Source organism: Mustela nivalis (genome assembly GCF_964662115.1).
Source record: "Mustela nivalis genome assembly, chromosome: 17".
Classification (NCBI taxonomy): domain Eukaryota; kingdom Metazoa; phylum Chordata; class Mammalia; order Carnivora; family Mustelidae; genus Mustela; species Mustela nivalis.
Window position 1 is genome coordinate 47,824,260 of NC_139036.1, and position 18,197 is coordinate 47,842,456.

Consider the following 18,197-nt stretch of genomic DNA (forward strand, 5'->3'; position numbering starts at 1 on the left):
TGAGGGAGGACCAGAGGGGGCTGTCATTGAAGATGTAGGCCTGAGGAAGAGGGGGGCATGGGAAAGGCTCTCTGCTCTTCCTTGCAGCTCTACTACAGAGGAGGGGCCAGGAGCAAAATGGAGGAAGTTCTCGGAGCTCCACACAGCTTTCTGCCTGCCCCTTCCCTCTTTGTGGAGGACGGATGTGGAACCCTTCATGACCAGTTTCTAGCTAATGGTGGGGGAACTTGTATGTGAACTGTGGACCATGGTGAGGCCTCAGGCCTCCCTTAGGAGTGAGGGTACAGGAGCCCAAGTTGGGGACTGCTCAAGAACCTCACAAGATGGGTACAAGGGAGGTGTGGCTAAGGTTCTCCTCAGGTGGAGATGGAAGAACAGATGGAACCAGCCAGATCAGGGGACTGGACCTTCTCTTCTCACCAAACCCACTTCCATTGACCCCAGAACTAGACTGGCTCACAAGACTCTGGAGGTCCCTGAGGATGCCCCATTGGGGTTACCACAGTGGCAGCTAGAATGGAAGGGTGTGGAGGTAGACTAGAGATTTTCCCTCCAGTGCTGGGGAGTCACCCATCCTTTCTTGGGGCACCACGGGGCCAGACCCCTGGCTTCTCCATGTTCAGAGACATAGAACCATGGCCTCCGTGTGGTGGCTAGTGGGAAGAGGCTGTGATTAGCATCTCTGGGGTCAGCCTCAAAAGACTCAAGATGAATTGCCCATCATCTTGGAATCCATGAAATTCAGTGTTTGGAAGCCCTTCATATTTTCAGATTTGAAATCTGGGGTTTTCCGAACCTATTGTGGAAGCTTACAGATCGGCTCTTGATCTGAAAGTGACTTCTTTCAGGCTTCAGGAATCCCTCTGAGGTTCAATCCATGAGGTCTGGAGTCATTTTTTGGAGTCATACTTACTGCAGGCTCAGGGACAGCCTCAGAGGGACGGGTGGCAGTTCTTTCCACTCCCGCCACCTTGGTCACTTGAGGTCCGCATTTCCCACCGCGAACTCGGTGCTGCTTTTCTTGAGGCCAGACGCTGGGATTGTCCCTGGGACGTAACTCCGCCTCCTCTTTGCTTCCAGCATGAGTCCCAGCACCACGTCAATCATTCCGCATTGGGTTAAGGTCTCTAGAGAATATTATGTGGGGGTTCCCAAAGGCTTCCTCAGGGGAGTCGGGGAAGGAGAACAACATTTCTGAGTGCCCATGATGTGCCAGGCTCTGTCCTGGCTGATGTGAGTGGGACGCCCATTTCAGACAAGGACACTCAGACTCAAAGAAATACTGAAGTTTGCCCACGGTCTCTTAGCTCCTAAGTGACAGCTGTCCAAGGCCCCCATCTTCCCACCACATGGGACTCTTTAGAACCCTCATCCTGGAAAGACAGGGGCACTGCCATGCATGGACAGAACTTTCCTCAGCACAAAGCTAACAGAGGAGGGTCAAGTCCCTGCTCAGAAGATGTTCAGTGAAGCTGGGGGGAACTGAACGGAAAGAGCTTCACCCCAGAATGAGGTCCACTGACACCAAGAAAAGCTGCAGAAAAAAACAACTCGATGTAACCCGATTTAATGAACCAAATCACATCATCCTTCACATGTGAATTGCACGTTTCAGTGTGCATCATGTTTTCACTTCCTTTATCTCATTGGACCCTTGGGTTTGCCACAGGGCTCAAGCATGGAGGAAGGGCCTTGGAGGGGTTGGGAGGTGGGGCATAGGATAGGGGTAGGCACTCCTGTGGGCTGATAAGAGGGTTGTTTACCCTGGCTGAGAACCTCCGAACCATCTGCAAGTGCCTCACAGCCTCTGTAGCTGGCCCTATGAATGTCCACTTTGGGGATTATTCCCCAGGAAGACAGTCCTCTGGAAAAAGAAGTAGTGAAAGGGTGCCTGGGTGGCTCAGTTGGTTGGGCAACTGCCTTTGGCTCAGGTCATGATCCTAGGGTCCTGGGATCAAGACCCATGTAGGGCTCCCTGCTCAGCAGGGAGTCTGCTTTGCCCTCTGCCCCTCTCCCTGCTCTCTCTCTCTCTCTCTCTCTCTCTCACTCTCTCAAACAAATAAAATCTTAAAAAAATAAAATAAAAAAGAAAGAAAAAGTAGTAGTGAGTACCCAGGTGTGTCCAGCAGCTGTGGGAACTCTGGGGTGCTTTCCTGATTGGTGCCTTTAATTGGAAATCACCTCTGACTCCTTTAACCTGATTCAGTGCTTATTTATGGACATTTTATGCCCCTTGTGGGACTGTAAACCCTTTGAGGGTGGATTCTTGCCTTTTATCTATTCATTCATTCACTCATTCTTCACGTACTAGCTGGTTCTAGAAGTAGTCATCGCTCTATGTGCTAGATAGCATACCTGGCAGATGGGCATACCCAGATGAACAAAAGGCACGGTTCTTTCTCTGCTGGAGCTTACAGTCTAAGGGGAAGAGAGGCAAGAGCAAACACATACATATGTAATGGCAAAATATACCAGGAAATTTCACATTGTGAAAAATGCCATAAAGGAAACAGCTAAAATAGGAGAGAGCAAACCCTGGGAAGAAGGGGCAATGGATAGAGGGCACAGTCCCAGAGCCAGGAACTCAACCAGCACGTGCTAGGTGGAGTGAGCAGAGGCGGGGACAATGCCAAGGGAAGAATGCAAATACCCCCCGCCCCGACTTGGTCAGGGAGGCCAGCTTGTGTCTCTGTGTCCTCCTTAGAGAGAATCTAAGTACAAAAAAAAAAAAAAAATCATAAAAAGTACAAGATCTAACAGTGCACAGCACCACATGCATGAAAAAACTTGAATGAAAAAAATAGACAAGGTGGTATGCCCATGCTGATCACAAGTACACACAAATATTCTACATGGACTCATGACTTACAGAGCCTGAGCCCTAAGCGGGTCCTCTGGAGGCGTCCAGGACCACTCCTCCCTGCCCTCCCACCCCGAAAAAAAGTGGGGTTTGGTAAGAGAGAAAGAGATCTTTATTATTTTCTTTTTAATTTAAGAAATGCACTAGGATCCATCGAAATGTGCTTTAACAAACTATGCTCTGAACTTGGGATGTAACGCTGGTTAATTTTTGTGCTCTTCGGAATCATCTAGGTTTCCAAGTAAAGACTTTGGAGTTGGAGGGGCCACTGAGGTATCCCAAGTAGAAGGTTTGGCATTGCTTTGTTTTTGTTTGCGATGGAGTCCCCAGCAGATTCTGAGGGTGCCGGAACCAGGAGTGCCGTGGGGAACCAGACACACTCGGGAATTTCACAGACACGGGCCCTGAATCCAGCCCCGAGGGTCATCTAAAGCGCAGAACCCTCACAGACGGAATCTGGGAATCCCAAACCCCGAGTTCCATGATGGCCTTTTGAAGCCCCTTCGCAGAAGACTCAGACCCCTGCCCGAGACTCCAACACTACCTACCGGCGACACCCACACAGTGGCAGCTTTTGACATTTTGTTTTGTTTTTCTCTCAACTCTGATTCTGCTGGAAAAAACACCCAACCCTCAGGTCAGAGCACCCCCAGCCTGGCAGCACCTGCATCGAAGGGGCCGGAAGTCAAGCTAGAACGAAGAAGGAACCAGCCTATGCTTATAGCGGGGCCCCGAGGGACCCGGCTGGATTCCCCCAGTGGGCAGTGGGGCTTGTGCCCACCAAGCCGCCTCAGGGCTGTGTTCTGTGGAAGGGGAGGCCTGGGGGACCCGGCCAGAGCGGGTCCCCGGAAGGATGGCCCCATGGCGCCAACTCCAGCCCGGCTAGGTTTTATGTCCCCATGTGCTGGAACCTGAGAACAATGGGAAGTGTCTGCAGATGGCCAATGTTGCCCCAGGATTCTCTCCTCCCCGGTTCTCCTCCTTCTTCACTTCCTCTTCAGTGTCTCCATACTGCACACTCCTCCAAGGGAGGCAGCGGCGAGGGACTGGGAAGAACACTGGGCTTGGCATCAGAAGGTGTCCCGTGCCCCATGAGCTCTGGGTTTGGCCCACTGTTATCTCCTTGAACCTTGATTAGCTCATTTATCAGATGGCGATGATGCTGCCCCCTTCCAGGGTTACAGCGGGGCTCGTGCAAGATTATGTACATGAACGTGGGGTTGTCCGATACAATTTTATTGGCATTTCAGAGGTTCTCATTATGTAAGTATCTTAGGGGCCCAATAAAAGATTTTGGTTCATGTTCCGTATCCCGATTGCAGTGGGAGGGGCGTGTTATATCAGTCTGCACAAATGATAAAATTCATCAAACTGTACACTGAAAGAAAACAAAGTCAGTTTAACTGTACGACAAGGTTTTTTCTTAAAAACAGATCAGCATGTGGTTCCTGACAAAAACTTGCCCTGAGACAAGTTTTTACAATTACCATTCTACAGATAAAGCAACTGAGACCTGAGACGTTCATCACCCCCAGCAGCCTCACGTGGCTTCATCTGCATTGCCTTAGTCAGTACTGGGGGCCCCGAAGCTAGATAGAACCATAGCCAGAGCATAAGCCCCTAAAACAGAAAAACAAAAACAAAAACAAAGAAAAAAAAAAAAAGGCAAAGAGACCAGGGAGGGTTTCTATATCATAACCATGAGGGCGAATACCCTCTAGGGTGTCTGGGGAAGGAGGCAGAGCTTACGGCTCAAATCCTTCTCTGCCAACAGCACTGCCAAATGTTAGGAAAACTCAGTGATTCAAAAGTATTGGTCTTTTGGTAAAGCCAGGGCCGGTCCTAGACTCAGGGCAGCCCCAGGTCAGGGGAGACCCTGCTGGGGGGAGAAGTGAAGACACCCTCCCACCCCCAGCCAGGCTGCTAGGGTCCCTGGCGGAGGCAGGAGGACAGAATTAGCGCCACTATGCAAAGCAGCAGGAGAGGAAGGGCTCCAGCTCAGTGGAGGCAGATGCCAAAACAAACCATTTTCCTTGGGCCACCAGGAGGCCACGGAGGCCACGGAGGCCTTGCCCAGCATGGCTCCTGGGGAGCGCCACTGAGCCAAGCATACACGGAGTGTTGGGAACCCCACGTGCGGGAACCTTAGCCCCCCAGCCCCGCCCCCGCTGCAGGTCCAGGGACGTGGTGGAGTGGGGGAAGCTGGTAACAACTGGTGGGTATTCTTACTGGTTCCCACATGCTGGTCTTGCTTCTCCAGTTAAATTGGCACTTCCCTGGGGGCAGGGATTTCTCTGGCCTGAATCCAGAGCATGAGTGGCAAAGAGGTGTCTCCGGGTCCCCCGAGGTCAACAGGAAGCTGAGTGACACCTGGCTTTGCACGCGGAGGTTCACTGCTCTTAAGCTCCTAGCTGGGAACTGTTCCCAGTTACTCCTGTGGATGGCAGATTGGGGTCCTAGTTTGTAGGGCCCTAGGGATCATTTTGTAGGGGCGTTTGGGGCCTTAGGGGGCCTCTGATGTGTTGCTGGGAAAGGCTGAAGGAATCACCTAAGGACCCCCCAAACTTCACCACCACAAAGCCTCTCTCTTTAGGGATCTCTCTCTCTCTTGCATGGCTCTGGATCAAACTTAAAAACAAAACTTTCAGGTGTGGTGGGGAGTAGTTTAACTGGAGAACAAAGGCCAACACAGGCAGCGCGACGCACAAACGGGGCTTGGGCAGGGACGGGGGGGTATTTCAGAGGACTTCTCGCAGATGGAGGGCCTTCAAGGACAGTGGGATTGGGATGGGCGGGCGAGGGCAAGCTCCTTCAAGGCTGAGACCCCCTGCCCTCAAGAGCAGGACCCAAGTGCTGCTTGAGGGCTAGAGGGAATGCAGGATGAAGGCGTCCCTGCCCAAAAGGGCTACCAGCCTTTCTCCCGGCTGGGCCCAGCTAGGGAGAGCCAGAAGGGCGTAACTGCAGACCCCAGCCAGACTTTCAGAGAGAAGCCCTAGTGAGCCCAGGAGAGGTCCATGAGACCCTGGCAGTCACCCTCTCCCGCACCTTACAGGGCCTAGAGGCCCAAACACTTGTGCCCAGAGAGATGCGCTAACCCACCCCATACCCATAGATGTCACAAGCCTGTGTGTGGTTTCTCGACACACTGTTTATTCCATGGGAGAATGGGATCACGGCTGGGAGCCCCCTGGGGTGGGAGAGGGAGGAGCCGGTGAGAGAGGGAGCGAGAGGGAGGGAGAGTGTGGGAGACGCATGTAGCCCTCTGTGGCCCATCTGTGGCCAAGTGGGAGGGCCCATGGCTTTTCCTGGGCTCTGCAGGAAGCTTGGTCTGCCTGAGTCCATTCGCAGGTTCCAGACAAGCCTCTGCCTTCCCCATTCTGAACGTGGGCTGGATCCCCACACAGCACCCCCAGAAGTCTGGGTCCAGTCTATCCCCAGAGAACTCCCCATTCCAAATCACTGCCCGGCCCTACAGCCCTTCTGCTCCAGTCTCTGTGGCAAGAGCTGGGGACCAGGCGCCAGGGCGGGGGGGGGGCAGGCAGATGCGGTGGGCCAGCTTCGAAGGCTGGCCGAGGCCCAGGGGAGAGGGGACGAGCTGGGAGCTGGAGGCGGCTCTCACACAGTCAATGCAGGCCCGGCTGGCGGGGCCCAGGGGCGTGGGGAGGGCCGGCCCCTCACTCTTGACCTGGGTGCTCCCCGACTGACCATTTCACCTCTCCTGTCCGCAGAGTCACTATGTCCTCATAAGTGGCCGTCTGGTCGATGTTCAGGCCCTGGAAACACAGGATGGTGCTCAGGCCTTGACTCCCCTCTGACCACACCAGCGGACGGTGTCGCCAACCACCCCACTGCCCTCAGCGTCGTGGGGTCCCCCTCTGCCTTACCTCGTAGGTGTGGTCTTCATCCATCCCAGCCTTGCCGTCATCCTGGCGGGGCAGGGGATGGAGAACGGAGCGTTAGCTGCCCCCCACCCCATCCGCAACAGGGCCAGGCTGGGGAGGGGCCGGGGAGACGGGGCTGGGGTGAGGGGTTGGGGGCCAGGGGGGAGGGGGGAGGGGGTGAGGAGCACTCAGAACTGAATGGACGAAGGTGAGACTGCAGAGACGAGTCAATGGGTGGGCTCCAGGGCTGGGGAGATGGAGAGCCTGCCCACGTCTGGCCGGTCCCAGCGCCGCCCCCACCCCAGCCGCCGTGGTCACCTTGTCCAACAGCAGGAAGATGGGCACGATGATGAAAAGGATGATGAGCAGTGTCTGGATCATGATGATGCCATCTTTTAGTGTGTTCCTCCGCTTCAGCTGTGCCAAGGTGCTTAACCCTGTGGGGAGGTGGCAGGGGCGGTCGGGCCGTGAGGGGGTGCGGTGAGGCTGGGGGCCCCCCTCCTTGGGCCTACGCCCCTCAGGACCTCCTCAGTGGCTCTCCTGGGAGATCTACGGCCGTGGCCACCTTCACAGTGTGGCCCCCCAACCAGTGGGAGTCTGGGCCGGGGTGTGGATGGCTCTCCAAAGGCTCCGTGGCCCCGAGGCCCCCTGTCCGACCCTGAAGGGGGGACAGGCCCCAAACACACCCATGACTCGCAGTTCAGTGCTGCAGCCCTTGCTCAGGAACCCCTTTGGGCACTCCTGCTGGCAGATGTAGATGCCGCTGTGCTGGGAATGGATGCCTTTGATGGTGAGTGTGGCGAAGGTGTCGTTCCGGGTCTGCAGTATGTCGCCCTCTTTCAGCAGCAGCTTGGGCTCCAAGTCCATCTCCCGCTTCCGGAGCCAGCTCACGGTCCCCGGCTCCTCAGTGTAGCACCTGATTTCCACCGTGGAGCCCCTTTTCCGGGCTATGAAGCGTGGGTTCTGCCGGATGCCGGAGCAAGTGCTTCCTGAGGGTGCCAAGGCCGGGGAGGGGGCGGTCAGCACCCTGCGGTGTGTCTTCCTCGCTGGCAGCCCCACTGTGGGCCCCTCCCCTTGTGGCACTCCCCTGGCTCAGCGCTCCCCCTCGTCTGCTCCTGGGTGTGGGACAGTCATGAGGCAGGGGTGTGTGGGAGCTGGGCCACATGTGTGGCTACAGGCCAAACCCCTGGGTCCCGCCCCTTTCCGACTGCCCCCACCTCAACAGTTGATTTTCCTTTAGAAGGGCTTTAGAACCTTCCTACACCTTTCCATGCCCATATGGCAGCATGATCTGGGCCTCACTCACTGGGGCCCAGAGGCCCATAGGACGGCCCCCCACCTGGCCTGGTGCTCCCACTTTCTGATTCCTAAACCTTCTTTCTCAGCTTGGCAAGCTCTCCCCACCCACCTGCTCCAAGAACCCCTCTCCTGCATCATTCCCAGTGTTCCCAGTGAGGGGCCCCTGGGAACCTCAGAGGCCCTGTGACCTGTCAGAGCCCCTAAGGTTACAGGCTCCTTCCCCTGCTGAAGGCGACTCCCCAACTAGACAGACCCAGCCTGAGTCCTCGGTACAATTCCCGCTGGCTTCCCCCCTTCACCCTGGGTTAAGCCATACCCCTTAGCTGCTGGGACTGGAGCACTTAGTCTAATGAGGGTGAGAGATGGCAGGAGGGGTGCTGGGGGGGCCCTCGGAGCCCGCCATCTGAGATGGAGACCCTAAGGTAGCCTCGAGATGGGTGTCCTGGCTGGGGAGATCCCGGGGGTCAAGGGCACAGGGGCAGCTATGGGACAGCCCCTGGGACAGGAAGCAGCACTGGACACACACATACTTGCCCCATAAGGGGCAGGGGAAGTTACTGACCTTTGGGATCCCGGTACTTGTCTTCTGTTTTGGCTGCGAGCGCACCTGCTGGGTGGGAGGAAGTAGGCGGGGCTGGCTCAGGGCTCCCCACTGGAAACTGGCTGCCCCACCCCTGCGGCCCCCTGCATTCCTAGACCCACTTCCTCCTCCCAGGACATCAAGGTCAAGACCTCTGAGCCCTCCCTGGCACCGCTCTGGAGAGACTGGAGTGGGGAAGTCACCAGAAATCCACCTCCAAGTCCCCCTTTTGCCTTTGGCCTGTTGGCTGGCCTTGAGCAGGCACCTAGATGAAATCGGAGGAAAGTCACAACTGGAGGACTGTCCTGTCTTCCAGACCAGGGGACCATTTCTGGAATGTGCACATCCCAGGGTCTGGTTGGGGGCAGCGCCTCTCCTGTGTACCCCACCTTCCCACACACAATGCTCTCTGGGGACTGGGGGTAAACCATACTCCTCTCTTCCTTCCCAACCGCTCACCCCAGCTCAGCCTGACACCCTCCAAGCAGGAGAGGGACTGGGACCACAGACTCCTGAGCCCATCAGCATGGTATCCCCACAGACCCAGGCCCCACGGCAGTCCGAGAGAGGCAGGAGGCAGAAAGCGTGAGAGACAGAATGGGGAGGTTGGAGAGAGCAGGACACAGAAGGGTAGAAACAACCAAACAGCCAGTGACAGAGAGTGAAACCCGTGGGCCTCGTTTGGGGGGTGGGGGGGGCGTACCTGAAAGCAGCAGCAGCAACACCAGACAGTTGCTGGGCACGGGAGACAGCACCAGCCCGGCCATGGTCACCAATCCACTTCGGACTCCAAGCTGGTGACTAGGACAGACACTTCTGGGTGGGAAACGTGTAACTGCCTGGGCTGCAGCCTGTCCCCTCCCTGCCTCTTCCCCACCAGGCCCCTTCCTGCCATGCAAATTGGGACCCAGGGGAGGCACCAACTCTCTCGGGACCCTGGGGGAGGGCTGGGCTCTCTTGTCAGCTGTGCAGCTAAGGCTCAAAGGACACCACAGTGGATGACCCTTGGAGGCAAGGGCCGCCAAGTCTCCCGAGGGCAGCTTGTGCTTCCCTCCCTGTGTCCCCACCCCACTGACGGTCATGTCCTGGGGTCCCCAGGCTTCCATTGCACAGTCTAGGTTCCCAGACCCTTAGCTGAACACATCTGGGGCCTGTGGGTGAATGTGAGCACAGCTCCTCGGCTCTGGGACAGCCAGCACTCTGCAGGAAAAGAGGCACCAAGGAAAAATGGAGCAGTGGTGCTGGGGGAGGATTGCTACGTGCCTAGCCCAGGTTCCCAGAGGGCCCAGAGTGCGGCCTCTCAGTTGGAGTGTAGGCAGCCATGGTGGGGATTGATGAAGATTTGACCCTGGGGAGGAAGGGAGCCACAGAGGTTCTTGAGCAAGAGCCAGATGTGGTAGCTACTTGGGAGAAGACATAGTCCAGATCCTGGCAAGAAGCCTCCCTTTTTCACTTGGTGAGAGAATTTGCTAGAAGCTGCAAGAGGGGGTGGACTTAGGTAGAGAGAGCTTAGAAAAAACCCACCACTCAGCAATCAGGGGACTCCCAGAGAGTTGTCCAAAGCTCCCAGGTCTGGGGTGGGGGACAAGAGACTAGTATGGGGAAAGCTCCAGGCTCTGACACTCGAAGGCTCTCTGGCTTTATCTTGCCAGTCAGTAGAGGGGTGGATGGAACCACAGTGTTCAGAAACTTGTCTGAGTTTCTGTTTTTATGTCCCTGGGTCATACACAACTTTGGCACCTTGGGGGCCGGGGCTGCCCTTGTGCAGTGCACAACCTGCACAGCCACACAAGGCAGGCTTGCATACCTCATATATAAGCTCAGCCCTGCAGCTGAGCTCACTCTTAGTTTTATGTCTCCCCCCTTTTCTCTCTTGTCCTCTCAATCCCTCTCTTCTCCCAACTCCCAGGAGGGGAAGAAAGAGGCTAAAGCCTATGTGTCCTCTGTCTACATCTCGTTCTCCTGCCACCCTCCATTTTTCAAACAGCCTATGTTACCAGAGGGTCTGTTTGGGTTCAGAGAGATGTGGACCTGCTCCATGCCCCAGGGTTGGCAATGAGAAAGGCAGGGGTCTGGGTGGTGCCCCCTCAGTCCTGGTTGCTACAGGCCTTACCTGGACAGTATGGGCCACTGCAAAGGAGTGCCAGCCAGGACCAGAGCTATAGAAAACAGGGACAGAAGGGTTAAGCTTTCATCCAAGAACAGCTCGTTCCTCGCAGTCCCCAGATGTTCTCGCTGTTTCCAGATGTTCCAAATGGAAAAAAAAAAAAACCAACAAGCCAACAACATTTCTCTGAAAAGGTGTCAGATGTTCAGTTCACAGAACAAACAGCCCAGGAATATAAACATCACCTGAGGTCAGCCTGGGGACCACAGGCCCCTTGTGTGGGGGCAGTGAGGGGGCAGGGGTGGTTGGTTGGAGACCCCACCCCCAGAGGAATGGGGGAAATCCAGGGGTTTTTTCCTTTAGCAAAATACTTCCTCACAAGGGAGACCTTGGTTAGCTTCGGACCTAGTGCAGCCCCAAATTTGGGAAGATGATCGGGGAAGGGTTGGGGTACACCCGTGTGTATGTGCACGTGACTGCTCACACGGCGTGTTGCCTGGGCTGCCTGGTGTGGACTCTGCTCAGGAGCTGGGCCGAGGGCCCAGGGTGACTACAGGGGGGCACGGAGGTTGGGGGGCAGATGGCATTTTCCAAACACATCCACACACCCCCATCCCCTGTGGGCTGGCATGCAGATGTGTTCTTTGGACTTCATTCCCATTCATGCCTGGCAGGGATCCATTTTCAGGAGTGGGTGGAAGCAGTGGGGCCCCCACCGCCTGTGGGGTTATTTGTCACAGCTGGGGCTGTGCTGTTCCTTCTCCGATGACAACAGCACAGAGCTCTATCTGGGGTCGTGACGCCTTTTCTTTCCTGGAACAGGAGGCCCCATAAGCCCATTCCTGCCTCTGTCCCCAGCTACCCTGGGCTGCATACCTGACACTTGGCCGCCTCCACCTCTGCTTTCCAGGAAGGCAGCATTGAGACAAGAGATGGGGGTGGAGAGAGAGGGGACAAGAGGCTTACGAATTGGAGTAAGCAAGAGGTCAGGAACCCCCAGCACTGCTGGAGAGGGTGAGAGAGGGCAGAGTCTCAGTTTGGAAGGAGGGGCTCAGACCAGTGCCTCTCCCCCTCAGTCCACTCTGCCTGGCTCTGCTGGGCTTGCTGTTTTGTGGGCAGAGGGTGGAGGCCCACTGGCTAAGAAGGAGGTGGGTTTGATTCCTGACCCTGCAGCCTACCAGCCAGAAAGCAGACCCAGGTTTGATTCCTGACCCTGCAGGGTACCAGCCAGAAAGCCGACCCTGCCAGAACCTGGCAGTTCTCATTGAGGAGTGGTCCCACCCCACCCCAGGGGGCAATTGCAAAGGCACTGGGGCCAGCTGATAGCTGATGGAGGGGATGACTTTGAAATATTAGCTTGTGCTTTTCATCTAGTATTTTGCCTTTTTTCCTCCACTATTCAAGGCTCAGGGGAACAGTGGGTCAGGGCTCCTTGTTAGCTCTCCTGTCCTTGGAGCTGGAGAAGCCCCAGGCACAGTATGGAGAAACTTAGATTGGGAAGGAGCACCCCCAACCCAGGGAGTGAGGTCAGTACCCTGGTTAAGGGCTCAGAACCCTACAGAGATGCTGAACCCCTCTCCCCAAGCATAGAGCATAGCAAGGAGGGAAGGGGCCTTAGGAATATGGCTGAGGGACATCAGGGTGGCCTGTGGCAGTGCTCCCCAGCCAGCACAGGGTCCATGTAACCTTAGGACCCAGGAAAAGAGGGTGTAGAAATATTGTAAAGTACTAAGTGTTTCCTCATTTGTGCAAATAAAGCTTTGGACGTTAGAAATCAAGTTGTAGAAAACAAAATTATATATAAAATTGTATTTCACTCACCAGGCTTGCGGACTTAGCTCACTATGTCATATTACTCATTATCCCAGGTCCAGGGGACCCTGGGCTCTCTGAGGTCAGAGTTCAGAGGTCAGGTCCTCTGCAGACAGTATCCCTAACTGTGGGGAGGGAGTGTTCACACCATGGGTCCCTCAGGCACCTTGGGGCCTCTGGGGGCGCAGAGAAGTGAAGGGGGCTTCCAGAGAGGAGGGGCTGGGGCTACTGGGTCCGAGTACCGTTTCCTGGGCACCATCATGGGTGGGGGAGGGACTGCGGCGCTGCCTGTTGGAGAGGGACCCACGCCCCCTGACCTCGCCTGGCCTCCTGATAAGAGGTTGGAGCTGTAACCTTAAAAATAAAACTGCCAGTTATCTTACTGGCAAAAGACGGCTTAATTCAGGAAAGCAGAGAATTGCCACACCACACAAGCAAACCGGGTAAAACTGGAGGCACCGCCCCAAGGAGGAAGACAGGCTCCTTGATAGAGGAAAGGGGAGACTGGGAAGGCTGCTGTAAACGAAAAGTCCATTGGAGTGAAGTGGGAGTTGGAAGTATGGTGACTTCTTATTGGCTGAGTTGTGAGCGTCTGTCATTGGCTGGGCGTGTTGCCGGGGAGGAGGAAAGTCTTTCCTTCCCCTGCCAGGCAGTAAAATAGTAGGTACATGCAAGGTCCATTTCTTCCCAATGGGTCTGCAATTAATGAGAAGTGATGGAAACTGAGAGATCCTCCTGCTGAACCTCCCGACTCCGTTTTAGTGAGGTTTCCCTTTATTAATTTTCAAAGTCCAAGTCTCCTTTTGGAGGGGGTCAGGAGAGAGCCGGACTGCACCAGAAAGGGAGTTGGGGCCCTCCTTATCTTGCCCTCTACCCACATTGAGGCTCCCCAAGTCCTCCCCATTTTGGCTCCAATCCCCACCAGCCCTTCTTGCCTCTTGCAGCCCTCAGACCCTGTCAACATCCGCACGAGGAGGTGCAGAAGGACGAAGCGTGCAGGTAAGGCACGGGGATTGGGGGGTGGGGGAGGGTTGAGGGGTGGCAGGTTTATTATAAGAACTGTACAAAGGAGCCTGGCTTGGGTCTGTTCCCACCCGGACAGAGTGGGGATGGGTGTAGGTGTGGACGGGGGCCACAGGCCAGGGCCAGGGGCAGGGTGGTCTCTGTAGTCTCCATGCAGTCTTTGGGTGAATATCCAGTTCAACAGATGCGGAGGCTCTTGGGGACACCCCAGTTTGGGGGAAGGGCAGGGGACAGGGTACTGGTCAGGGAGGAGGCTGCCCTCTCTAGGATGCATCTTCTGAAGGAAGAGACAGATGGTTGTGGGAAGGTAGGAATGGGGCTTCCTTCCATGGAGGACACAGGCAAGAGACAGGGAGCGGGGCTGAGGCAGTGGGTGTGATGAAGGGAATAGGAGGAAGGGACAGTGGCTGGCCAGGAGGCAGAGAGTCAGGCAGACAGAAAGAGAGGCTCCAGCCTGTGGGCACACGCACACGCGTGTACACACACACACACACACATACACAGACCCACACCCACAGCCACATTGTTTTGGAGGTTTTGCTGCTTCCTGAGTTTTAATCAAACTGTTCACAAGAAACAAGAAAGAGAAGAGGAACTAAGGCCAACGGGGACTCAACGTGCAAATCTCACCATGCACGTTCACACTCATTCACACACTCACAGCACAGGCACACCCCATGGACAGGACTACACAGGACACACACACGCGCACACTCGTCACACTACAGGGGCACGCGGACACTACAGACAACACACACACGCGGGGGCAGGACATAGTGCTTTGAGGACTCGAATGCACACACAGCTGTACACACAGGCATGAAGCAGACCCAAGGTACACGCACAAGTGAGTAAATCCAGTGATGCCTGAGGTGTCTCCATGCCTCCTCTGAGCTCAGCCTCCATCTGTTCTCCGGGAGCCGAAAAGGCCTGGCGTGGCCATGCCCGGACCAGTGGTGCCAATAACACCAGGCAGCAGGAAGTTGGAAGGTTGGGCCCGAGCCAGGGGAGCTGCATACATCCCGGTGTTGAAATCTAACACGGGCTCAAGGACAACACTCTTAGGATCACTTTGAGGATGGGGAGAGGAGGATGAGGAGGGACGGAGAGAGGGGTGTGGCAGGGACTGAGGGGATCTGGAGGCTGGCTGAGGCTACAGAGACCCTGTGGTGCTAAAGCAGGAGGGAGGGAACAGAAACCTACCCCCAGGCTCCAGGGTCCCTGCCCCTGCCCCAGGTCTGGGTGCTCTGGCCAGGGAAGCCTCCAGGGCAGTGATGCGGCTGGCGGGACCCCACCTCTGTCAACCCTCCATGCTTCCTAGAAGAAGATCATTCTTGAGGGGAACCCTCCCTCCTGCTCTTGCCCCAGGGGATGGCCGGGGGATCCAGGGGCTGCACAATGGACAAAGCAGGGCATGGTTTCAGGGGCCACAACCCCAGCCAGATGCATCAGGATCCAGTGGCCAACCAGACTCAGGGAACCACTTGTGGACCAGTGACATTTCTCTTCTCCAGTTAACTTGTGGTCTGGAAGGACGTAGCTGTATCCCAGGCAGGGGAGGGCTGGTAGGCTCTGGGTCAGGAGTCTGCTCCCTCTGAGGTTAAGACATCTTTATCCGGGAGAGGCCTGAGGGGCTTGAGCCACTTCCTGGGGAGAGGCCTATAGCCCTTAAGACTCTGGTGGAGGAGCGCAGCTCATCCCTCCACTGTAGGCTGACTCCTCCCCAATGTGGGGGGCAGAGATTTCTGATGTTCTGACCTCCCCCAAGAGGAGAGGCAGCAGGGCCCATGAGGAGGTGAGAGCAACTTGAAATGAGAAACCATGGACGCAGGGAGAGCCTCAGGCCCAGGGTGGTCTCCGCGTGCAGTTCCCATTTTCCACGGCCTGGGGGGTCAGCCCCAGTGTGGCCAAATCCTGTCCCAGCCAGGGAGCCGATCAGCTGCAGACTCAAAGCCTGCTCCCTCAGTGAGCAGGCACCATGAGGGTTTTGGGGGGGCTGTGCCAGGCTCAGCGGGCCACCTCGCTGCTGCTATTAGACGAGAGACTCTTTGACCCCCGGGCGCACTGTCTGCCCCAGGGGTGGGGAGGGAGGGAGGGCAGCATCAGAGGGGCTGATGGGTGTGAGCCCGATGGCCGATCCGGAGTCCCCCGTTGAGCCCCTGTCCTCACCCGTGCCCGGCACGCTGCTGTTCCCATTCTCTTGGCCATACATCCTGCTCATGGTGGTGGCAATCAGGCCCTCCTTCTCGGGGCCACCGTCCCCACCGCCATCCTGGCCGTGGCGGTACATGTAGGATGCCTGCTTCACCGTGCGCTGGAGCAGGTGCCGGCGGTAGGCCCTCTGGATCTTGATGGCACACACCTCCTCGTGCTTCCTCTTGAGGGTGGTGGTGATGGGCTCATAGGAGACCTTGGAGGGGTTGGCTGCCATGAACTTCTCCTCCATGGTCTCCTTGAGAGCGTCCATTTCCCCAGAGTCGCCTAGGACCTCCTTGGTGAGGGCAAAGAGGATGTCCAGGCAGTGAATTTTGTCCCCCGGCACCATGGGTAGGTCCAGCGTGATGAGCTTGATCTTGTTGGGCTTGGCGATCCTCAGTGGCTCCTGCAGGGTGTCTACAAAGTCCGAGAGGCGGCTATAGTCGATGAACTGCGTGGCATCGGGGTCAAACTTCTCCCACGTCTCATAGAACATCTCGAAATCGTCCTCGCTGAGGGGCTCGCTGCTCTCCTCGGTGGCCACGTTGAAGTTCTCCAGGATGATGGCAATGTACATGTTGACCACGATGAGGAAGGAGATGATGATGTAGCTGCAGAAGAAGCAGATGCCAATGGAAGGGTTGCCACAGTCACCCCTGACGCTGGTGCCCGGGTTCTCGAGTGTTGGGTCACAGTCGGGGGGCCCACTGTTGAGTATGGGGTTCAGGAGCCCATCCCAGCCGGCTGATGTGGTGATCTCAAAGAGACAGATGATGCTGTTGCCAAAGGTCTCAAAGTTGAACATGTCATCGATGCCCGACTCCTTCTTGACATAGGCAAAGTTGGACATGCCGAAGATGGAGTAGATAAACATTACGAGAAAGAGGAGGAGGCCAATGTTGAAGAGGGCAGGCAAAGACATCATGAGGGCAAAGAGCAGAGTCCGGATGCCCTTGGCCCCCCGGATCAGCCGCAGGACACGCCCGATCCGGGCCAGGCGGATCACTCGGAACAGTGTGGGTGACACGAAGTATTTCTGGATCAGATCGGAGAGCGCAAGGCCTGCAGGGAGAAAGAGTGAGGAGCTCTGTCCTTGGGGTGGGAGGCGGGGTCAGGGAGCAGGTGCAGGGGGAAGGGGGCGGGGGGCATGTGGGGCTCAAGGGAGCCTGGCTGGTGTGCTGTTCCCCAGAAGGGAGCAGGAGAAGCACAGCCTAAATGGCCTGACCGATGAGGTTGGGCTCTCCAGGGTCCTGGGTGTGGGAGCTCTGCTCCATCCTGACACAGCTGGAAGGAGGTGAGATATGCCCAGGCTGATGGGGTTGAGGGTAAGCCGACTCCCAAGGCTGTTTGTAGAAGCCCCAGGTGAGACAGAGGGAGGACAGCTCTGTGTGTGACTCTGAGCCTAACTTGTTTGTGACTCACCTTCCTCACCTGTAAAGCAGAGGTGGTAACAGCACCAACCTCCTGGGATAGCACAGTGTCAGGCAAATTGTAAATGATCAATAAGTGGTTAGTTGCTATCACACTCACACACGTTTGTGCACTTCTGTGTGTACGGATGCTGGAACCATCTGTCTTCCACTAGGCACCTCGGCAGCCGAGTGTGCATCTACTGATGGGGCAAATGATTTTAGAAGCGTGTCGTGGGTGTGCAGCTGACAACCTGCCTGTGAGCCCAGCCCGTGTGCTTTCTGGGCATGGTGTGGATGCCAGCGGCCTATGCACGTGTGTCCGTGTACATGCGTGTGTGAGATTTCCAGGTGCAAGGGCAGGTGTGTGAGCACAAGGACGGGAGCCACAGGCCTCCCTGGGTGGGTCTGCCCAGCCCGGCCCCGCTCACCCACGATGGACAGGATGACGACCACGAAGTCGAAGATGTTCCAGCCCACAGTGAAGTAGTACTGGCGCAGGGCGAGCATCTTGAGCACGCACTCGCCAGTGAAGATGATGATGAAGACCATGTTGATGTTGTACAGGATGTCCACCTTGAGCTGGCTCTGGTCGTCCGTCTCCACCATCATGGTGACCATGTTGAGGCAGATCAGGATCATGATCGTGATGTCGAACACCTGCTTGGTCACGCAGTCATACACCATGCCCTGGATCTTGTTCTGCAGCATGGGGAGGGGTGCGAGGGTGTGGGGGGTGGATGTGGGGGGCAGTGGTTAGGACCCACATTGTGTGGACAGGCCAGGGGCATGGGGTGACACACAGCATGACGGAGGGGTGTCAGGACTCGTGGTAGAGTCGGCCATGGCAGGGAGGGGAGACCTGTCTGGACAGGATGTTCTGGGGGTCCCATGGGCTGCTTCCTCCCTCCAGGACCCTTTCTCCCCTCAGGTTCCCCCGGCAACCTCTCTTCCTGCTCCTGAATTGTTGCTCATGAGGGAGGATGTCTGGACATTCTCTTCTGCCCACTTCTAGGGGCCTCCCTCCCAC

At 56.4% G+C, this 18,197-nt stretch overlaps 3 protein-coding genes across 4 annotated transcripts in view; 1 reads left to right on the top strand and 2 right to left on the bottom strand.

The window, feature by feature from the left end:
• The window catches only part of TACO1 (translational activator of cytochrome c oxidase I), a 742,329-nt gene that overhangs the window by 240,995 nt on the left and 483,137 nt on the right, over nucleotides 1-18,197 (top strand). The window lies entirely within an intron of this gene.
• Nucleotides 5,989-10,934, bottom strand: CD79B (CD79b molecule). 2 transcript variants are annotated; one of them, XM_082706738.1, is made up of 6 exons: nucleotides 9,324-10,934; nucleotides 8,603-8,647; nucleotides 7,428-7,730; nucleotides 7,060-7,178; nucleotides 6,745-6,786; nucleotides 5,989-6,633 (listed from the first exon to the last, which is right to left on the bottom strand). In XM_082706738.1, the coding sequence occupies exons 1-6, from the start codon at nucleotides 9,724-9,726 to the stop codon at nucleotides 6,535-6,537; spliced, it is 1,011 nt and encodes a 336-aa protein (XP_082562864.1). In that variant the 5' UTR covers nucleotides 9,727-10,934; the 3' UTR covers nucleotides 5,989-6,534. The 2 variants fall into 2 exon arrangements, with proteins under 2 accessions (XP_082562864.1, XP_082562863.1); XM_082706737.1 differs by having other exon boundaries at nucleotides 8,603-8,650; nucleotides 9,324-9,620.
• The window catches only part of SCN4A (sodium voltage-gated channel alpha subunit 4), a 29,826-nt gene continuing 24,924 nt past the window's right edge, over nucleotides 13,296-18,197 (bottom strand). Inside the window, exons 24-25 of the mRNA XM_082706637.1 lie at nucleotides 17,599-17,869; nucleotides 13,296-16,820 (exon numbers count right to left, since the gene is read on the bottom strand). Coding sequence (XP_082562763.1) covers nucleotides 15,595-16,820; nucleotides 17,599-17,869 — 1,497 coding nt within the window. The 3' untranslated portion in view covers nucleotides 13,296-15,594. The remainder of the gene's footprint in view (nucleotides 16,821-17,598; nucleotides 17,870-18,197) is intronic.

Bases quoted from the DNA above. Each gene is read 5' to 3' on its own strand.
- CD79B (XM_082706738.1), bottom strand. From the start codon at position 9,726: ATGGAAGCCTGGGGACCCCAGGACATGACCGTCAGTGGGGTGGGGACA. The intron at 8,648-9,323 runs GTACGCCCCCCC...CCCACCCAGCAG, and splicing joins GTTGCTGCTGCTGCTTTCAG to GTGCGCTCGCAGCCAAAACA. The intron at 7,731-8,602 runs GTCAGTAACTTC...TGGCACCCTCAG, and splicing joins CAAGTACCGGGATCCCAAAG to GAAGCACTTGCTCCGGCATC.